Genomic DNA, 15,143 nt, shown 5'->3' with positions numbered 1-15,143 from the left:
ATAGATGGGTCCCCCCTGGAACTCCCTCAGGTACCCCTGGGGGTCCCCGGACCCCACTTTGGGAACCACTGCCCTAATTTGCCAAAACCCTAATTTGCCAAAACAATTTGCCAAAATAATTTGCCTGCCAAAATAATTTGCCTGCCAAAATAATTTGCCAAAATAATTTGGGAGGCAAATTATTTTGGGAGGCAAATTATTTTGGCAAATTATTTTGGGAGGCAAATTATTTTGGCAAATTATTTTGGGAGGCAAATTATTTTGGGAGGCAAATTATTTTGGGAGGCAAATTATTTTGGCAAATTATTTTGGGAGGCAAATTATTTTGGGAGGCAAATTATTTTGGGAGGCAAATTATTTTGGGTGGCAAATTATTTTGGGAGGCAAATTATTTTGGCAGGCAAATTATTTTGGGAGGCAAATTATTTTGGCAGGCAAATTATTTTGGCAAATTATTTACCAAAATTATTTGCCAAAAAAATAGATGGGTCCCCCCTGGAACTCCCTCAGGTACCCCTGGGGGTCCCCGGACCCCACTTTGGGAACCACTGCCCTAATTTGCCAAAACAATTTTCCAAAATAATTTTCCAAAATAATTTTCCAAAATAATTTGCCAAATAATTTGCCTGCCAAAATAATTTGACTCCCAAATTATTTTGGCAGGCAAATTATTTTGGCAGGCAAATTATTTTGGCAGGCAAATTATTTTGGCAGGCAAATTATTTTGGCAGGCAAATTATTTTGGCAAATTGTTCTGGCAAATTATTTTGGGAGGCAAATTATTTTGGGAAGCAAATTATTTTGGCAAATTTTTTTGGGAGGCAAATTATTTTGGGAGGCAAATTATTTTGGGAGGCAAATTATTTTGGCAGGCAAATTATTTTGGGAGGCAAATTATTTGCCAAAATTATTTGCCAAAATTATTTGCCAAAAAAATAGATGGGTCCCCCCTGGAACTCCCTCAGGTACCCCTGGGGGTCCCCGGACCCCACTTTGGGAACCACTGCCCTAATTTGCCAAAACCCTAATTTGCCAAAACAATTTGCCAAAATAATTTGCCTGCCAAAATAATTTGCCTGCCAAAATAATTTGCCAAAATAATTTGGGAGGCAAATTATTTTGGGAGGAAAATTATTTTGGCAAATTATTTTGGGAGGCAAATTATTTTGGCAAATTATTTTGGGAGGCAAATTATTTTGGCAAATTATTTTGGGAGGCAAATTATTTTGGCAAATTATTTTGGGAGGCAAATTATTTTGGGAGGCAAATTATTTTGGGAGGCAAATTATTTTGGGTGGCAAATTATTTTGGGAGGCAAATTATTTTGGCAGGCAAATTATTTTGGGAGGCAAATTATTTTGGCAGGCAAATTATTTTGGCAAATTATTTACCAAAATTATTTGCCAAAAAAATAGATGGGTCCCCCCTGGAACTCCCTCAGGTACCCCTGGGGGTCCCCGGACCCCACTTTGGGAACCACTGCCCTAATTTGCCAAAACAATTTGCCAAAATAATTTTCCAAAATAATTTTCCAAAATAATTTGCCAAATAATTTGCCTGCCAAAATAATTTGACTCCCAAATTATTTTGGCAGGCAAATTATTTTGGCAGGCAAATTATTTTGGCAGGCAAATTATTTTGGCAAATTGTTCTGGCAAATTATTTTGGGAGGCAAATTATTTTGGGAAGCAGATTATTTTGGGAGGCAAATTATTTTGGCAAATTATTTTGGGAGGCAAATTATTTTGGCAAATTATTTTGGGAGGCAAATTATTTTGGCAAATTATTTTGGGAGGCAAATTATTTTGGCAAATTATTTTGGCAAATTATTTTGGGAGGCAAATTATTTTGGGAAATTATTTTGGGAGGCAAATTATTTTGGGAGGCAAATTATTTTGGGAGGCAAATTATTTTGGCAAATAATTTTGGGAGGCAAATTATTTTGGGAGGCAAATTATTTTGGGAGGCAAATTATTTTGGCAAATTATTTTGGGAGGCAAATTATGTTGGCAAATTATTTTGGGAGGCAAATTATTTTGGCAAATTATTTTGGGAGGCAAATTATTTTGGGAGGCAAATTATTTTGGCAAATTATTTTGGGAGGCAAATTATTTTGGGAGGCAAATTATTTTGGGAGGCAAATTATTTTGGGAGGCAAATTATTTTGGCAAAAAAATTTGGGAGGCAAATTATTTTGGCAAAAATTTTTGGGAGGCAAATTATTTTGGCAAATTATTTTGGGAGCCAAATTATTTTGGGAGGCAAATTATTTTGGGAGGCAAATTATTTTGGCAAATTATTTTGGGAGGCAAATTATTTTGGCAAATTATTTTGGCAAATTATTTTGGTTGGCAAATTATTTTGGGAGGCAAATTATTTTGGGAGGCAAATTATTTTGGCAAATTATTTTGGGAGGCAAATTATTTTGGCAAATTATTTTGGCAAATTATTTTGGGAGGCAAATTATTTTGGCAAATTATTTTGGGAGGCAAATTATTTTGGCAGGCAAATTATTTTGGGAGGCAAATTATTTTGGGAGGAAAATTATTTTGGGAGGCAAATTATTTTGGCAAATTATTTTGGGAGGCAAATTATTTTGGGAGGCAAATTATTTTGGCAAATTTTTTTGGGAGGCAAATTATTTTGGGAGGCAAATTATTTTGGGAGGCAAATTATTTTGGCAGGCAAATTATTTTGGGAGGCAAATTATTTGCCAAAATTATTTGCCAAAATTATTTGCCAAAATTATTTGCCAAAATAATAGATGGGTCCCCCCTGGAACTCCCTCAGGTACCCCTGGGGGTCCCCGGACCCCACTTTGGGAACCACTGCCCTAATTTGCCAAAACCCTAATTTGCCAAAACAATTTGCCAAAACAATTTGCCAAAACAATTTGCCAAAATAATTTGCCAAAATAATTTGCCTGCCAAAATAATTTGCCTGCCAAAATAATTTGCCTGCCAAAATAATTTGCCTGCCAAAATAATTTGCCTGCCAAAATAATTTGCCAAAATAATTTGCCAAAATAATTTGCCTGCCAAAATAATTTGCCTGCCAAAATAATTTGCCAAAATAATTTGCCAAAATAATTTGGGAGGCAAATTATTTTGGGAGGCAAATTATTTTGGCAAATTCTTTTGGGAGGCAAATTATTTTGGGAGGCAAATTATTTTGGGAGGCAAATTATTTTGTCAGGCAAATTATTTTGGGAGGCAAATTATTTGCCAAAATTATTTGCCAAAATTATTTGCCAAAATTATTTGCCAAAAAAATAGATGGGTCCCCCCTGGAACTCCCTCAGGTACCCCTGGGGGTCCCCGGACCCCACTTTGGGAACCACTGCCCTAATTTGCCAAAACCCTAATTTGCCAAAACAATTTGCCAAAACAATTTGCCAAAATAATTTGCCAAAATAATTTGCCAAAATAATTTGCCTGCCAAAATAATTTGCCTGCCAAAATAATTTGCCTGCCAAAATAATTTGCCAAAATAATTTGCCAAAATAATTTGCCTGCCAAAATAATTTGCCAAAATAATTTGCCAAAATAATTTGGGAGGCAAATTATTTTGGGAGGCAAATTATTTTGGGAGGCAAATTATTTTGGCAAATTATTTTGGGAGGCAAATTATTTTGGTAGGCAAATTATTTTGGGAGGAAAATTATTTTGGCAGGCAAATTATTTTGGGAGGCAAATTATTTTGGGAGGCAAATTATTTTGGGAGGCAAATTATTTTGGCAGGCAAATTATTTTGGCAAATTATTTACCAAAATTATTTGCCAAAAAAATAGATGGGTCCCCCCTGGAACTCCCTCAGGTACCCCTGGGGGTCCCCGGACCCCACTTTGGGAACCACTGCCCTAATTTGCCAAAACAATTTGCCAAAATAATTTGCCAAATAATTTGCCTGCCAAAATAATTTGCCTGCCAAAATAATTTGCCTCCCAAAATAATTTGCCTCCCAAAATAATTTGCCTCCCAAATTATTTTGGCAGGCAAATTATTTTGGCAGGCAAATTATTTTGGCAGGCAAATTATTTTGGCAGGCAAATTATTTTGGCAAATTGTTTTGGCAAATTATTTTGGGAGGCAAATTATTTTGGGAAGCAAATTATTTTGGGAGGCAAATTATTTTGGCAAATTATTTTGGGAGGCAAATTATTTTGGCAAATTATTTTGGGAGGCAAATTATTTTGGGAAGCAAATTATTTTGGGAGGCAAATTATTTTGGGAGGCAAATTATTTTGGGAGGCAAATTATTTTGGCAAATTATTTTGGGAGGCAAATTATTTTGGGAGGCAAATTATTTTGGGAGGCAAATTATTTTGGGAAGCAAATTATTTTGGGAGGCAAATTATTTTGGGAGGCAAATTATTTTGGCAAATTATTTTGGGAGGCAAATTATTTTGGGAGGCAAATTATTTTGGGAGGCAAATTATTTTGGGAAGCAAATTATTTTGGGAGGCAAATTATTTTGGCAAATTATTTTGGGAGGCAAATTATGGGAGGCAAATTATTTTGGCAGGCAAATTATTTTCCAAAAAAATAGATGGGTCCCCCCTGGAACTCCCTCAAGTACCCCTGGGGGTCCCCGGACCCCACTTTGGGAACCACTGATCTAATGTGATCCTGGGCTCTACACCAAAATAATTTGCCTCCCAAATTATTTTGGCAGGCAAATTATTTTGGCAGGCAAATTATTTTGGTAGGCAAATTATTTTGGCAAATTATTTTGGCAAATTGTTTTGGGAAGCAAATTATTTTGGGAGGCAAATTATTTTGGCAAATTATTTTGGGAGGCAAATTATTTTGGCAAATTATTTTGTGAGGCAAATTATTTTGGGAGGCAAATTATTTTGGCAAATTATTTTGGGAGGCAAATTATTTTGGGAGGCAAATTATTTTGGGAGGCAAATTATTTTGGGAGGCAAATTATTTTGGCAGGCAAATTATTTTCCAAAAAAATAGATGGGTCCCCCCTGGAACTCCCTCAAGTACCCCTGGGTTACCAGTTCCTTTCCCCTCCATCAGGCGCCCCGGCTGGCCAGGGGGAGGCAGTTTAGAGACCAGGATTACTGCATGTTTTTTGTGAACCCCGCCTTCGGGTATGGGCACTGATGACGCGGAGGAGGGAACACGCCGCCAGCACCCACAGCGTCCAGAGCGGGAGTCGAACCCAGGACCTTCTAGCTGTGAGGCGTCAGCACTACCAACTGTGCCACCGTGCAATGCAGTTCTAACTGACGGGGACATGGTTCCTATACACGCAGTGTGTTCTGGGTAATGTAGTTGTAACTAACTGACCTGACATGGTCCCCACACCGATCACCAGACACTCCACCAGAGCGTCCAGAGTGAAGGTCGGTCCCAGGATGGACATTCCCTGAGAGATGTTCTCCCTCACCTCCTCCTGCACACACACACACACACACACACACACACACACGCACACACACACACACACACACACACACACACGCACGCACGCGCACACACACACACACACAATTGAATTCAAAGGGCTTTATTGGCATGAGAAAACATACGTTTACATTGCCAAAGCAGAAAGAAACAATACAACGATACAGCAATACAATCAAAACAAAACAAAAATGATGTACATTGAAGGTCAGAATAGATCAAAATTCAATCATCATCATCATCATACTATAATTCAGTCAATGTCTGTGTGTGTAGATCAAATTCTATGTACCAAGGTCACTCGATGCAGGTATACCAGTGCAGGAATTTCTTGTTGTTTTTGTTTCTGTTATTTGATTACTTTGTCTTACTATTTGTATATTACTATTTGTTAAATTGTATATTAACCTTGGTGAGAACCACATATAAGCCCTCCCTGGGTTTCTTTTCTCACCTGCACTCACTTCTCTTTTATTAATGTTACCTTTTTGTACTGTTTTTTATCGTGCGAAATAAACTAAACTAAACTAAACTAAAAGGAATATACACAATGATTAGTCTTCAGGGTGGTTGTGTTCCATTTGATATCCATCACAGCAACTATGCAGATATGGGAGGTTTTTTTGTCATTGGTCATGTTTTCAAAACCTCCGTGTGTGTGTGGTTGTAATCTGTGGGAAGTATGTGTCTCTGATGTCTTGGTACAATGGATGGGCAGATGGTTAGGAAGTGTAGCTCGGTTTCCACTTCATTTTGTGTGCAGTGGCTGCATAGTCTGTCTTCTCTCGGGATACAGGTCTGCCTATGAAGGCCTTTCTCCATCGCGAGACTGTGTGCTCACTGAGTCTGTTCTGTACCTAGTTAAGATGTGTCTTTGTTTTGGGTCGGTCACGGTGCTCAGGTATTCTGCCACTGTGTATTCTCTGTTTAGTTTAGGGCCAGATAGCATTCTAGTTTACTCTGCTTTTGTGTTGCTTCTTTCCAATGTGTACACGCACGCACACACACACACACACACACACACACACACACACACAGGTTTAAAATCATGTTTTTGAGGAGACAGTGATGACACACACACGCACACACACACACGCACACACACGCACGCACAGGTATAAAATCATGTTTTGAGGAGATGGTGATGACACACACACACACACACACACACACACACACACACACACACACACACACACACGCACGCACAGGTTTAAAATCATGTTTTTGAGGAGACAGTGATGACACACACACACACACACACACACAGATATGCCCACAACTGACCCCTGGGGGTCAGGGGTGAAAGGTCACCTGGGAGTTGGAGCTGAGGGCGAACTTGGCCAGCGTGCAGGCTTTGGAGAGGTCGATGAGGAGGAGGAAGAACGGAAGAGCTTCACTGGAACCAAAACATAATTATTATCAGTTTTAACCCATTCTGACCTGAGATCAGATTCTAAAAAACGTCTTCTACATCCTGACAGTTTTCTGAAAAAGCTATGTTTCTATGTCAGCCGTTCTTCGATTTTTCAAAAATAGCATAGTGTGTGTGTGTGGGTGTGTGTGTGTGTGTGTGTGTGTGTGTGTGTGTGTGTGTTTACATGGCTGTCATGTTGGAAACGGCAGTAAATCAACCGAGGCACAGCCGGTGCTCAGAGGGTTTGATTAGACAGCGGGTCTGTTATCAACAAATAACACACAGCTGAATTCAGCGATTGACCAATCGGAATCAAGCATTCAACCGAGCCATGTAATAATTATGTCCAGTTAAAGCACCGATCAGGATTACAGTTAAAGTGGGCGGCGCCTGATACAACAACTGCTGCGCTCAACAACAGCATCATCATAGATCCGCGTGTCCGTGCACGTGCAACCTACGAGCAAGACGGTGCGCACCATGAACTGTCAATCAAATCCGCGACCGCAAGAGCCACCATTCTAGGAATGAAGCGATCAGAAAGTGCACAACACTGGACCAGTCTGAGGCTGCAGGGAAAACTGGCTCTTCTTCCCTTTGCAAACCACTCATCATCACACTCTATACTGTCAAATAACACTATAGGTGAGGACATTCTCATTTTCACTATTAAAGCCCGTTTACAGGTGTTGCCGACCAAGTTCAACTTGGCAACCTGGTACCCATCAGCACACGACCCACACTGCATCCTACATCCAGTACCACATGACAAAGAAACAGTCGCACACATCTTAAATGGCTGCATCCACTATAAAGGACTGTACATTGACAGACATGACCGTCTGGTGGACCTGACAAGATCAGAGGAGTACAGGACAGGACAACAAGAATGTATAAACACAGCACTGTAAAAATAGACTGGTTTGATCACAATGACACGCATGTCAATTCACTACAAGATCAGGCATGCAAACAGGCCCAAGGTGAAAAAGGTGACAGTGTGCGGGGCCAACGCTGTGCCGCGGGCAAAACCGCGGCGCAAATCTTTTAAGCGTTTATCGGTACTAAACCCACTTTGGGGGGGGGGGGGGGGGGGGGGGGGGGGGGTGTCATGGGGGACAGTATATACTACACTGTACTGTACTAGCCCTCCTCCCGGCCTGTGTGTCTGTGTGTTAGGCTGTGCAACAGTGACACTTGGTGGTGAACAAATGCTATAACGCTATGTTTCGTGCTCGGACACAGCCAGGGACCCAGGGACACAGCCAGGGACAGACCCAGTGACACAGGGGCAGCCAGGGACAGACCCAGTGACACAGGGACAGCCAGGGACAGACCCAGTGACACAGGGACACAGCCAGGGACACATCCAGGGACAGACCCAGTGACACAGGGACAGCCAGGGACAGACCCAGTGACACAGGGACAGCCAGGGACAGACCCAGTGACACAGCCAGGGACACATCCAGGGACAGACCCAGTGACACAGGGACAGCCAGGGACAGACCCAGTGACACAGGGACAGCCAGGGACAGACCCAGTGACACAGGGACACAGCCAGGGACACAGCCAGGGACAGCCAGGGACAGACCCAGTGACACAGGGACACAGCCAGGGACAGACCCAGTGACACAGGGACAGCCAGGGACAGACCCAGTGACACAGGGACACAGCCAGGGCCACAGCCAGGGACAGACCCAGTGACACAGGGACACAGCCAGGGACAGACCCAGTGACACAGGGACAGACCCAGTGACACAGGGACAGCCAGGGACAGACCCAGTGACACAGGGACACAGCCAGGGACACAGCCAGGGACAGACCCAGTGACACAGGGACACAGCCAGGGACACAGCCAGGGACAGCCAGGGACAGACCCAGTGACACAGGGACAGCCAGGGACAGACCTAGTGACACAGGGACAGCCAGGGACAGACCAAGTGACACAGGGACAGCCAGGGACAGACCCAATGACACAGTGACACAGCCAGGGACAGACCCAGTGACACAGGCACACAGCCAGGAACAGACCCAGTGACACAGGGACACAGGGACACCGCCAGGGACACAGGGACCCAGCCAGGGACAGACACAGGGACACATACTGTAGCTGTCTATAGTGTGGTTGAGTGGCTGCACCACTCAAAAATGACAGATGATTATTTACTAAATCAGTACAAATCTAGTCAGTATTGAGCAAGATGTTAACATTCATGTCCTGATAGTCATAGAACAATTAATTTACTCCAACAGGAGCACTAGCCCCTCGAGGAGCACTAGCCCCTCCTATATTCAGTAGATTTGTGTCCTAAATGCCATTGACAATGAATGAATTGTCATATATCGGCTATTTTTGTCCTACACAATCCTACACATTCATTGTCACAAAAATGACAATGAATGGATGATGTATGATGATAAGGGTCACTTCACACAGGTGTGATTTAAAGAAAGAAACTGGTCCAGCACTCACACTCCCATCTCAAAATCCCTTACAGTTACACTCTTCACATCATGTAAAATAGAAAATTATATTCACTGGCAAAATAATGAATTATAATACAAATAAAATGTTTTGGGATGGTTTAGTCAACAGGGTCAGTTTACTTCATTATTTTAGCCTTAGTCAATTTAAGACATGTAGAGTAACATCCTCTCCTTATTCAACAGTTGAGCTGCATGTTTTCGTTTCTTAATATATCCATTTAGTATAAGCCCTGGCACGCACGCACGCACGCACGCACACACACACACACACACACACACACACACACACACACACGTGCTTTATTTATTTACTCATACGCATGCATGCACACACACGAGCACACAGACAGACACACACACACACACACACACAGCGAGAGAAACTGACGCCGGCGCGTCCACACCACAGACAGTATAACGCAAAGTGCTAACGTTGCTAATGCTAACTGTAGCAGCTAAACTAATGGATCGACTGGCGAGTCACAGACAGTGTGTCAAAATTCATGCCGAGTCCACACAAACAGGTTTTTTTTCCGCGGAGCGACCAGCGGCTGCGCACATCATGCCGCCCAGATGCAAGCAGAAATATCGCTCAGAATCATTAGTGACTCACGAGAGTAGTCTGTCAGATAATTCTCCGGGCAGCGAGCTCGGGCTCCACAGACCCCCTCACCCCCCCAAACATTTTTTTAACGGATTTGCATGAATCACACAGGTCCTATATTTGGGATAAAAACGGCGATTTTCGCCGAAAAGCTACACTTTTGCATGTCTGCAAGATATTCCAAATACCCCAGATATTGTGTTCATCAATGAAATTAGAAAAACTGTCACTATATTTGAAATAGGCTGCCCATTTGATTTGTATATGGACACTTGTTTTACATCCAAACTTATGAAATATCAGCTTCTGGTGGAACGTATTATGGCCTTGGGATATAACTGTCAACTTATTGTCCTTGTATTTGGAAGTCTGGGCCATGTCCATAACCTTGTGCTCAGGGGTCTGCAATTGGGTGGATTGCTAAAAACAAATGCAAAAAAGCTGGCTAAATACTGTTCTGTCTCAGCTACTATGGGCAGTCTGTCTGTCTGTCTGGAGAAGGCGTTGTTTCATTTATCCCTAGGTGGCTTAAAAAACCCAAAACAAACATCCTGTCTAGTAGTGTCAAGTAATAGTATGTCAACAATGTGCTATATATATATTTATTTTTTTCTCTTTTCCCTCCATGTGTTAAGCATGTGCAGCAGCTATATCTGGTTGGACCATATGATGTATAACCTAATTCTGACCAGTGTTTGGGTCTATTCTGTATACGCCACTTGTGCAGATCCAAATAAAATAATTCAAATGTGTGTGTGTGTGTGTGTGTGTGTGTGTGTGTGTGTGTGTGTGTGTGTGTGTGTGTGTGTGTGTGTGTGTGTGTGTGTGTGTGTGTGTGTGTGTGTGTGTGTGTGTGTGTGTGTGTGTGTGTGTGTGTGTAGACTTACTTGAGGCCCGTCAGTTCCTTCCCGAAGAAGTGAATAACCACCGTGCTGAAGACGAAGCTGGAGAACACGGTGAAGAGACCCGCGATACCTGAACACATGATGGACACATGATGAACACATGATGAACACATGACCTTATTCTGACCCACGATAGGTCGACACACTGACCACAGACACGATGAACCATCAAGACCTTATCCCATTTAGGCCTGGCGTCAAAAATAAAAACAATGTCTTCTAAATCCTGATCCAGGTTGTTTTCTAAATCACTTACTTGTCGATGTGCACAGAGTGCACAGTATATCATTTTATCTGAGGATCTAAACAGTTTCTGGCTCCGAAGTATCGCGAGATTTGGCTGCCAGACAGGAAACGGTATGGGAAGTCTCGCGATACTTGGTGCGTTCAGAAATGTACTTTGTGCTCTTTAGATACCATGGGCTGTATTTTGCGTGTCTTAAGTTCCAGGTCTTATTCCCTAACTTGAGTAAACTAAAGACCTGGAGGCGTGATCAATGCTCTTTGGCTATTCTGAGTGGCCAAAGAGCATTGATCACGCCTCCAGGTCTTTAGTTTACTCAAGTTAGGGAATAAGACCTGGTACTTAAGACACGCAAAATACAGCCCCATACCTCTATAAACATTACACAGCAGACGATAATGTGTTACATTAATGTCTTCTGTTATTTTCCAGAAGTGATTACTTTACAAAAAGGTCTCAATATATATATTTAATACCCCATACCCAGGATGTACTTGGATCCCAGTATCAAACAGTATATATTTAATATCCCATACCCAGGATGTACTCGGATCCCAGTATCAAACAGTATATATTTAATATCCCATACCCAGGATGTACTCGGATCCCAGTATCAAACAGTATATATTTAATATCCCATACCGAGGATGTACTTGGATCCCAGTATCAAACAGTATATATTTAATATCCCATACCCAGGATGTACTTGGATCCCAGTAGTAAACAGTATATATTTAATATCCCATACCCAGGATGTACTTGGATCCCAGTAGTAAACAGTATATATTTAATATCCCATACCGAGGATGTACTTGGATCCCAGTAGTAAACAGTATATATTTAATATCCCATACCCAGGATGTACTTGGATCCCAGTAGTAAACAGTATATATTTAATATCCCATACCCAGGATGTACTTGGATCCCAGTATCAAACAGTATATATTTAATATCCCATACCCAGGATGTACTTGGATCCCATCTGTCGGAGGTTCTTGAACTGGAAGTAGACGTAGACGATGGCCATGCAGCGCGTGACCGTCAGGGTGATGAGGTCACTGCTCAGGACCTTCTGCTATTGGAGGAGAGAATACAGACAGGATGGGGTCACTGCTCAGGACCTTCTGCTATTGGAGGAGAGAATACAGTCTGCTATTGGACAGAACATAGATGCAATAGGAGCTCTGGGGTGCCGGAGTTGTCTGGTCGCTTTTACTCTGAAAGCCACGACCCGGAAACAATCTCCTAAAAAAAGTTGACTTTACATTGCTAGCTTACATTGCGATCGTTTTCATTTATACGATATATTGATCCAAAAAAGCGTTTATATTTCGCGGGAGAGAGACGGACGAGGAGCAGAAATGAAGCGCCAGCATATCGCTCCGTTCATCACCACGGAGAGCGCCCTGGATTAGGAGATACGAGACAGGCCTGAATGTATTAATAAAGTAGCGGTGTAATAAGCGGGATAATGTACTGTATGAGGCCACAGTGAACTGACCTCCTGGACCCCAGGACACAGTGAACTGACCTCCTGGACCCCAGGACACAGTGAACGGACCTCCTGGACCCCAGGACACAGTGAACGGACCTCCTGGATCCCAGGACACAGTGAACTGACCTCCTGGACCCCAGGACACAGTGAACTGACCTCCTGGACCCCAGGACACAGTGAACGGACCTCCTGGACCCCAGGACACAGTGAACTGACCTCCTGGACCCCAGGACACAGTGAACTGACCTCCTGGACCCCAGGACACAGTGAACTGACCTCCTGGACCCCAGGACACTGGTTCCAGGTGAATGAACTAATACAGTAGCAGTTAACCCATTCTAAACGGGAACCCGTTTTGGTGTTAGCATCATGTTATGCTTTAGCTATTGAAAAATAGCAGATCTACAAGCTCATAGCGCGCCACCGAGTGGCGTGCTACGAGCTTGTAGGTCTGCTATTTTTTTTTAAATCGAAGAACGACTGACATTTTTAGAATCTGATCTCAGGTCAGAATGGGTTAATCAGACCCAGTGTGTGTCCAGTGGGAAACCTCGTATGAATCTGATCTCAGGTCAGAATGGGTGAACTGACCTCCTGGACCCCGGGACACTGGCTCCAGGTGCACACTTGCTGCTGGTTCCCGGGCAGGCCGCTGAGGGACATGAGGCACACGGTCAGAGCGATGGTCCCCACGATCACCTCCCACGGGTGGGAGGCCACCAGCAGGCCGTAGCGCCTGAACACGCACGCCAGCATGGTGGTGCTGGTGGTGGTGGTCCCTGCCGGTCCCTGCCGGTCCCTGCTGGTCCTCTGCTGGTCCCTGCTGGTCCCTGCTGGTCCCTGGTGGACCCTGGTGGTCGCTGAGTCACCTGTCTGGAGAGTGACACCACACAGAGATTAAAACAGGGTGCATTTTGCATCACAAAACGCAGTTCATAGTTTATTCTGTGTGTGTGTGTGTGTGTGTGTGTGTGTGTGTGTTTTAGTTTTTATCTTTGGCAGCCTAGGGCATGTGCATAAGTTGGTTGTGAGGGGCTTACAAATGGCCGGCCTTTCCAAAAGGAGAGCCAAGCAGTTAGCGAGGTATTGCTCAGTTTCAGCCATTATAGGAAGCCGCTCAATTTGGAGGAGGCGTTGTTTCCTTTATCCATGATTTATGTCTGCTGACCTGTGTCCGACATGTCAGCTGTACTGTATGTAACGATGCTTTGCCGTCCATGCACGTTGTAACTGGCTGCTCTCCCACTGTCAAACTGCACTGGCAGTGTTTATGTCCTTTGTACAGTAACAAGGTATTCCTGTACTTCTCATTATGTGGACATAAATAAACATTTCAAATGTGTGTGTCAATTTAACAAAGGTGCAGAGAGTGAGAGACGTTTGCGCTACTCTATGCCGAATTGAAGTGGACTCACTGAAGTGAACACGCCCTGCCAGCATGACGCTAGTCTCGCCTAGACAGACACAATATAAACCCCCCTTAGCTGAGAGAGAGATGAAGCAGGGACCCCCTTAGCTGAGAGAGAGATGAAGCAGGGACCCCCTTAGCTGAGAGAGAGATGAAGCAGGGACCCCCTTAGCTGAGAGAGAGATGAAGCAGGGACCCCCTTAGCTGAGAGAGAGATGAAGCAGGGACCCCCTTAGCTGAGAGAGAGATGAAGCAGGGACCCCCTTAGCTGAGAGAGAGATGAAGCAGGGACCCCCTTAGCTGAGAGAGAGAGATGAAGCAGGGACCCCCTTAGCTGAGAGACAGATGAAGCAGGGACCCCTTAGCTGAGAGAGAGAGATGCTCTGTAAAGCACTTTGAGCTGCATTTCATGTCATGAAAGGTGCTATACAAATAAAGTTTTATTATTATTATTATAATAAGGGTTCATTTGGTTCCTAACTATCATTTAGCTGGGGACCCCCCTGGAACTCCCCCAGGGACCCCTGGGGGTCCCCGGACCCCACTTCGAGGGAACCACTGGTGTATGCGATATATAACCGTTGTTGTTGTTGTTGTTAGCATGTTAGCATCCCTGTGTAGCACGTACTGTCTGCAGCGTTGCATTGCGTTAGCATGGTGCCAGGCTAGTCATGCTAACGGTCTGATAATAACAGATAACAGTCCTTATAAGGAGGTTATAAGGTTGACGTGACGCCACTGTGAGCGTTAATATTAAACACCCGGAGAGTCTTACCGTGACGGAGAAGCTTTTAGCAGGATTTAACCTTCATTTAATGACAGACTGACTGACTGACATCAACCCTGATGACACGCCATGACATTAACACACTGTCCACGGTCCACACCCATTGGTGAGTCAAGGATGACGACACTATAGCAGGGTTGCCAGATTGTGTGAGAGAAACATCAATGAGAAGCAACCATGTCTATGAAAACCTACTGCGAGTTACCCTGTTATAACATAATGATGCAATGTGACATAGCTGAAATACATACATCTGTCATTGGGTCCTTAATTGACATGGAAATGTTTGAGAATCACTGGTTTAAACGACATTATAGGAAAAAGCAACTACACAATGGGAAACAAGCCCCCCAAAAACAGCAAACCGCAACTACTA

The 15,143-nt window shown here is 43.4% G+C and overlaps 1 protein-coding gene across 4 annotated transcripts in view; it reads right to left on the bottom strand.

The window, feature by feature from the left end:
* LOC308326589 (3-hydroxy-3-methylglutaryl-coenzyme A reductase-like) overlaps positions 1-14,848 on the bottom strand; it is an 80,590-nt gene extending 65,742 nt beyond the window's left edge. The window contains exons 1-6 of one of the 4 annotated variants that reach the window (XM_080779531.1): positions 14,756-14,848; positions 13,164-13,445; positions 12,038-12,152; positions 10,816-10,903; positions 6,735-6,819; positions 5,304-5,409 (exon numbers count right to left, since the gene is read on the bottom strand). In XM_080779531.1, coding sequence (XP_080635657.1) covers positions 5,304-5,409; positions 6,735-6,819; positions 10,816-10,903; positions 12,038-12,152; positions 13,164-13,328 — 559 coding nt within the window. In that variant the 5' untranslated portion in view covers positions 13,329-13,445; positions 14,756-14,848. Of the gene's footprint in view, positions 1-5,303; positions 5,410-6,734; positions 6,820-10,815; positions 10,904-12,037; positions 12,153-12,198; positions 12,321-13,163; positions 13,446-14,755 lie in introns of those variants that run through there. The other 3 variants (XM_080779532.1, XM_080779533.1, XM_080779534.1) reach the window with 3 other exon arrangements.
* Between the last annotated feature and the right edge of the window lie 295 nt (positions 14,849-15,143).

Source organism: Protomyctophum bolini (assembly GCF_963924005.1).
Source record: "Protomyctophum bolini genome assembly, chromosome: 1".
Lineage (NCBI taxonomy): Eukaryota > Metazoa > Chordata > Actinopteri > Myctophiformes > Myctophidae > Protomyctophum > Protomyctophum bolini.
Note: the sequence above shows the minus strand (reverse complement) of the source record. Positions and strands in the feature narration are given on the sequence as shown.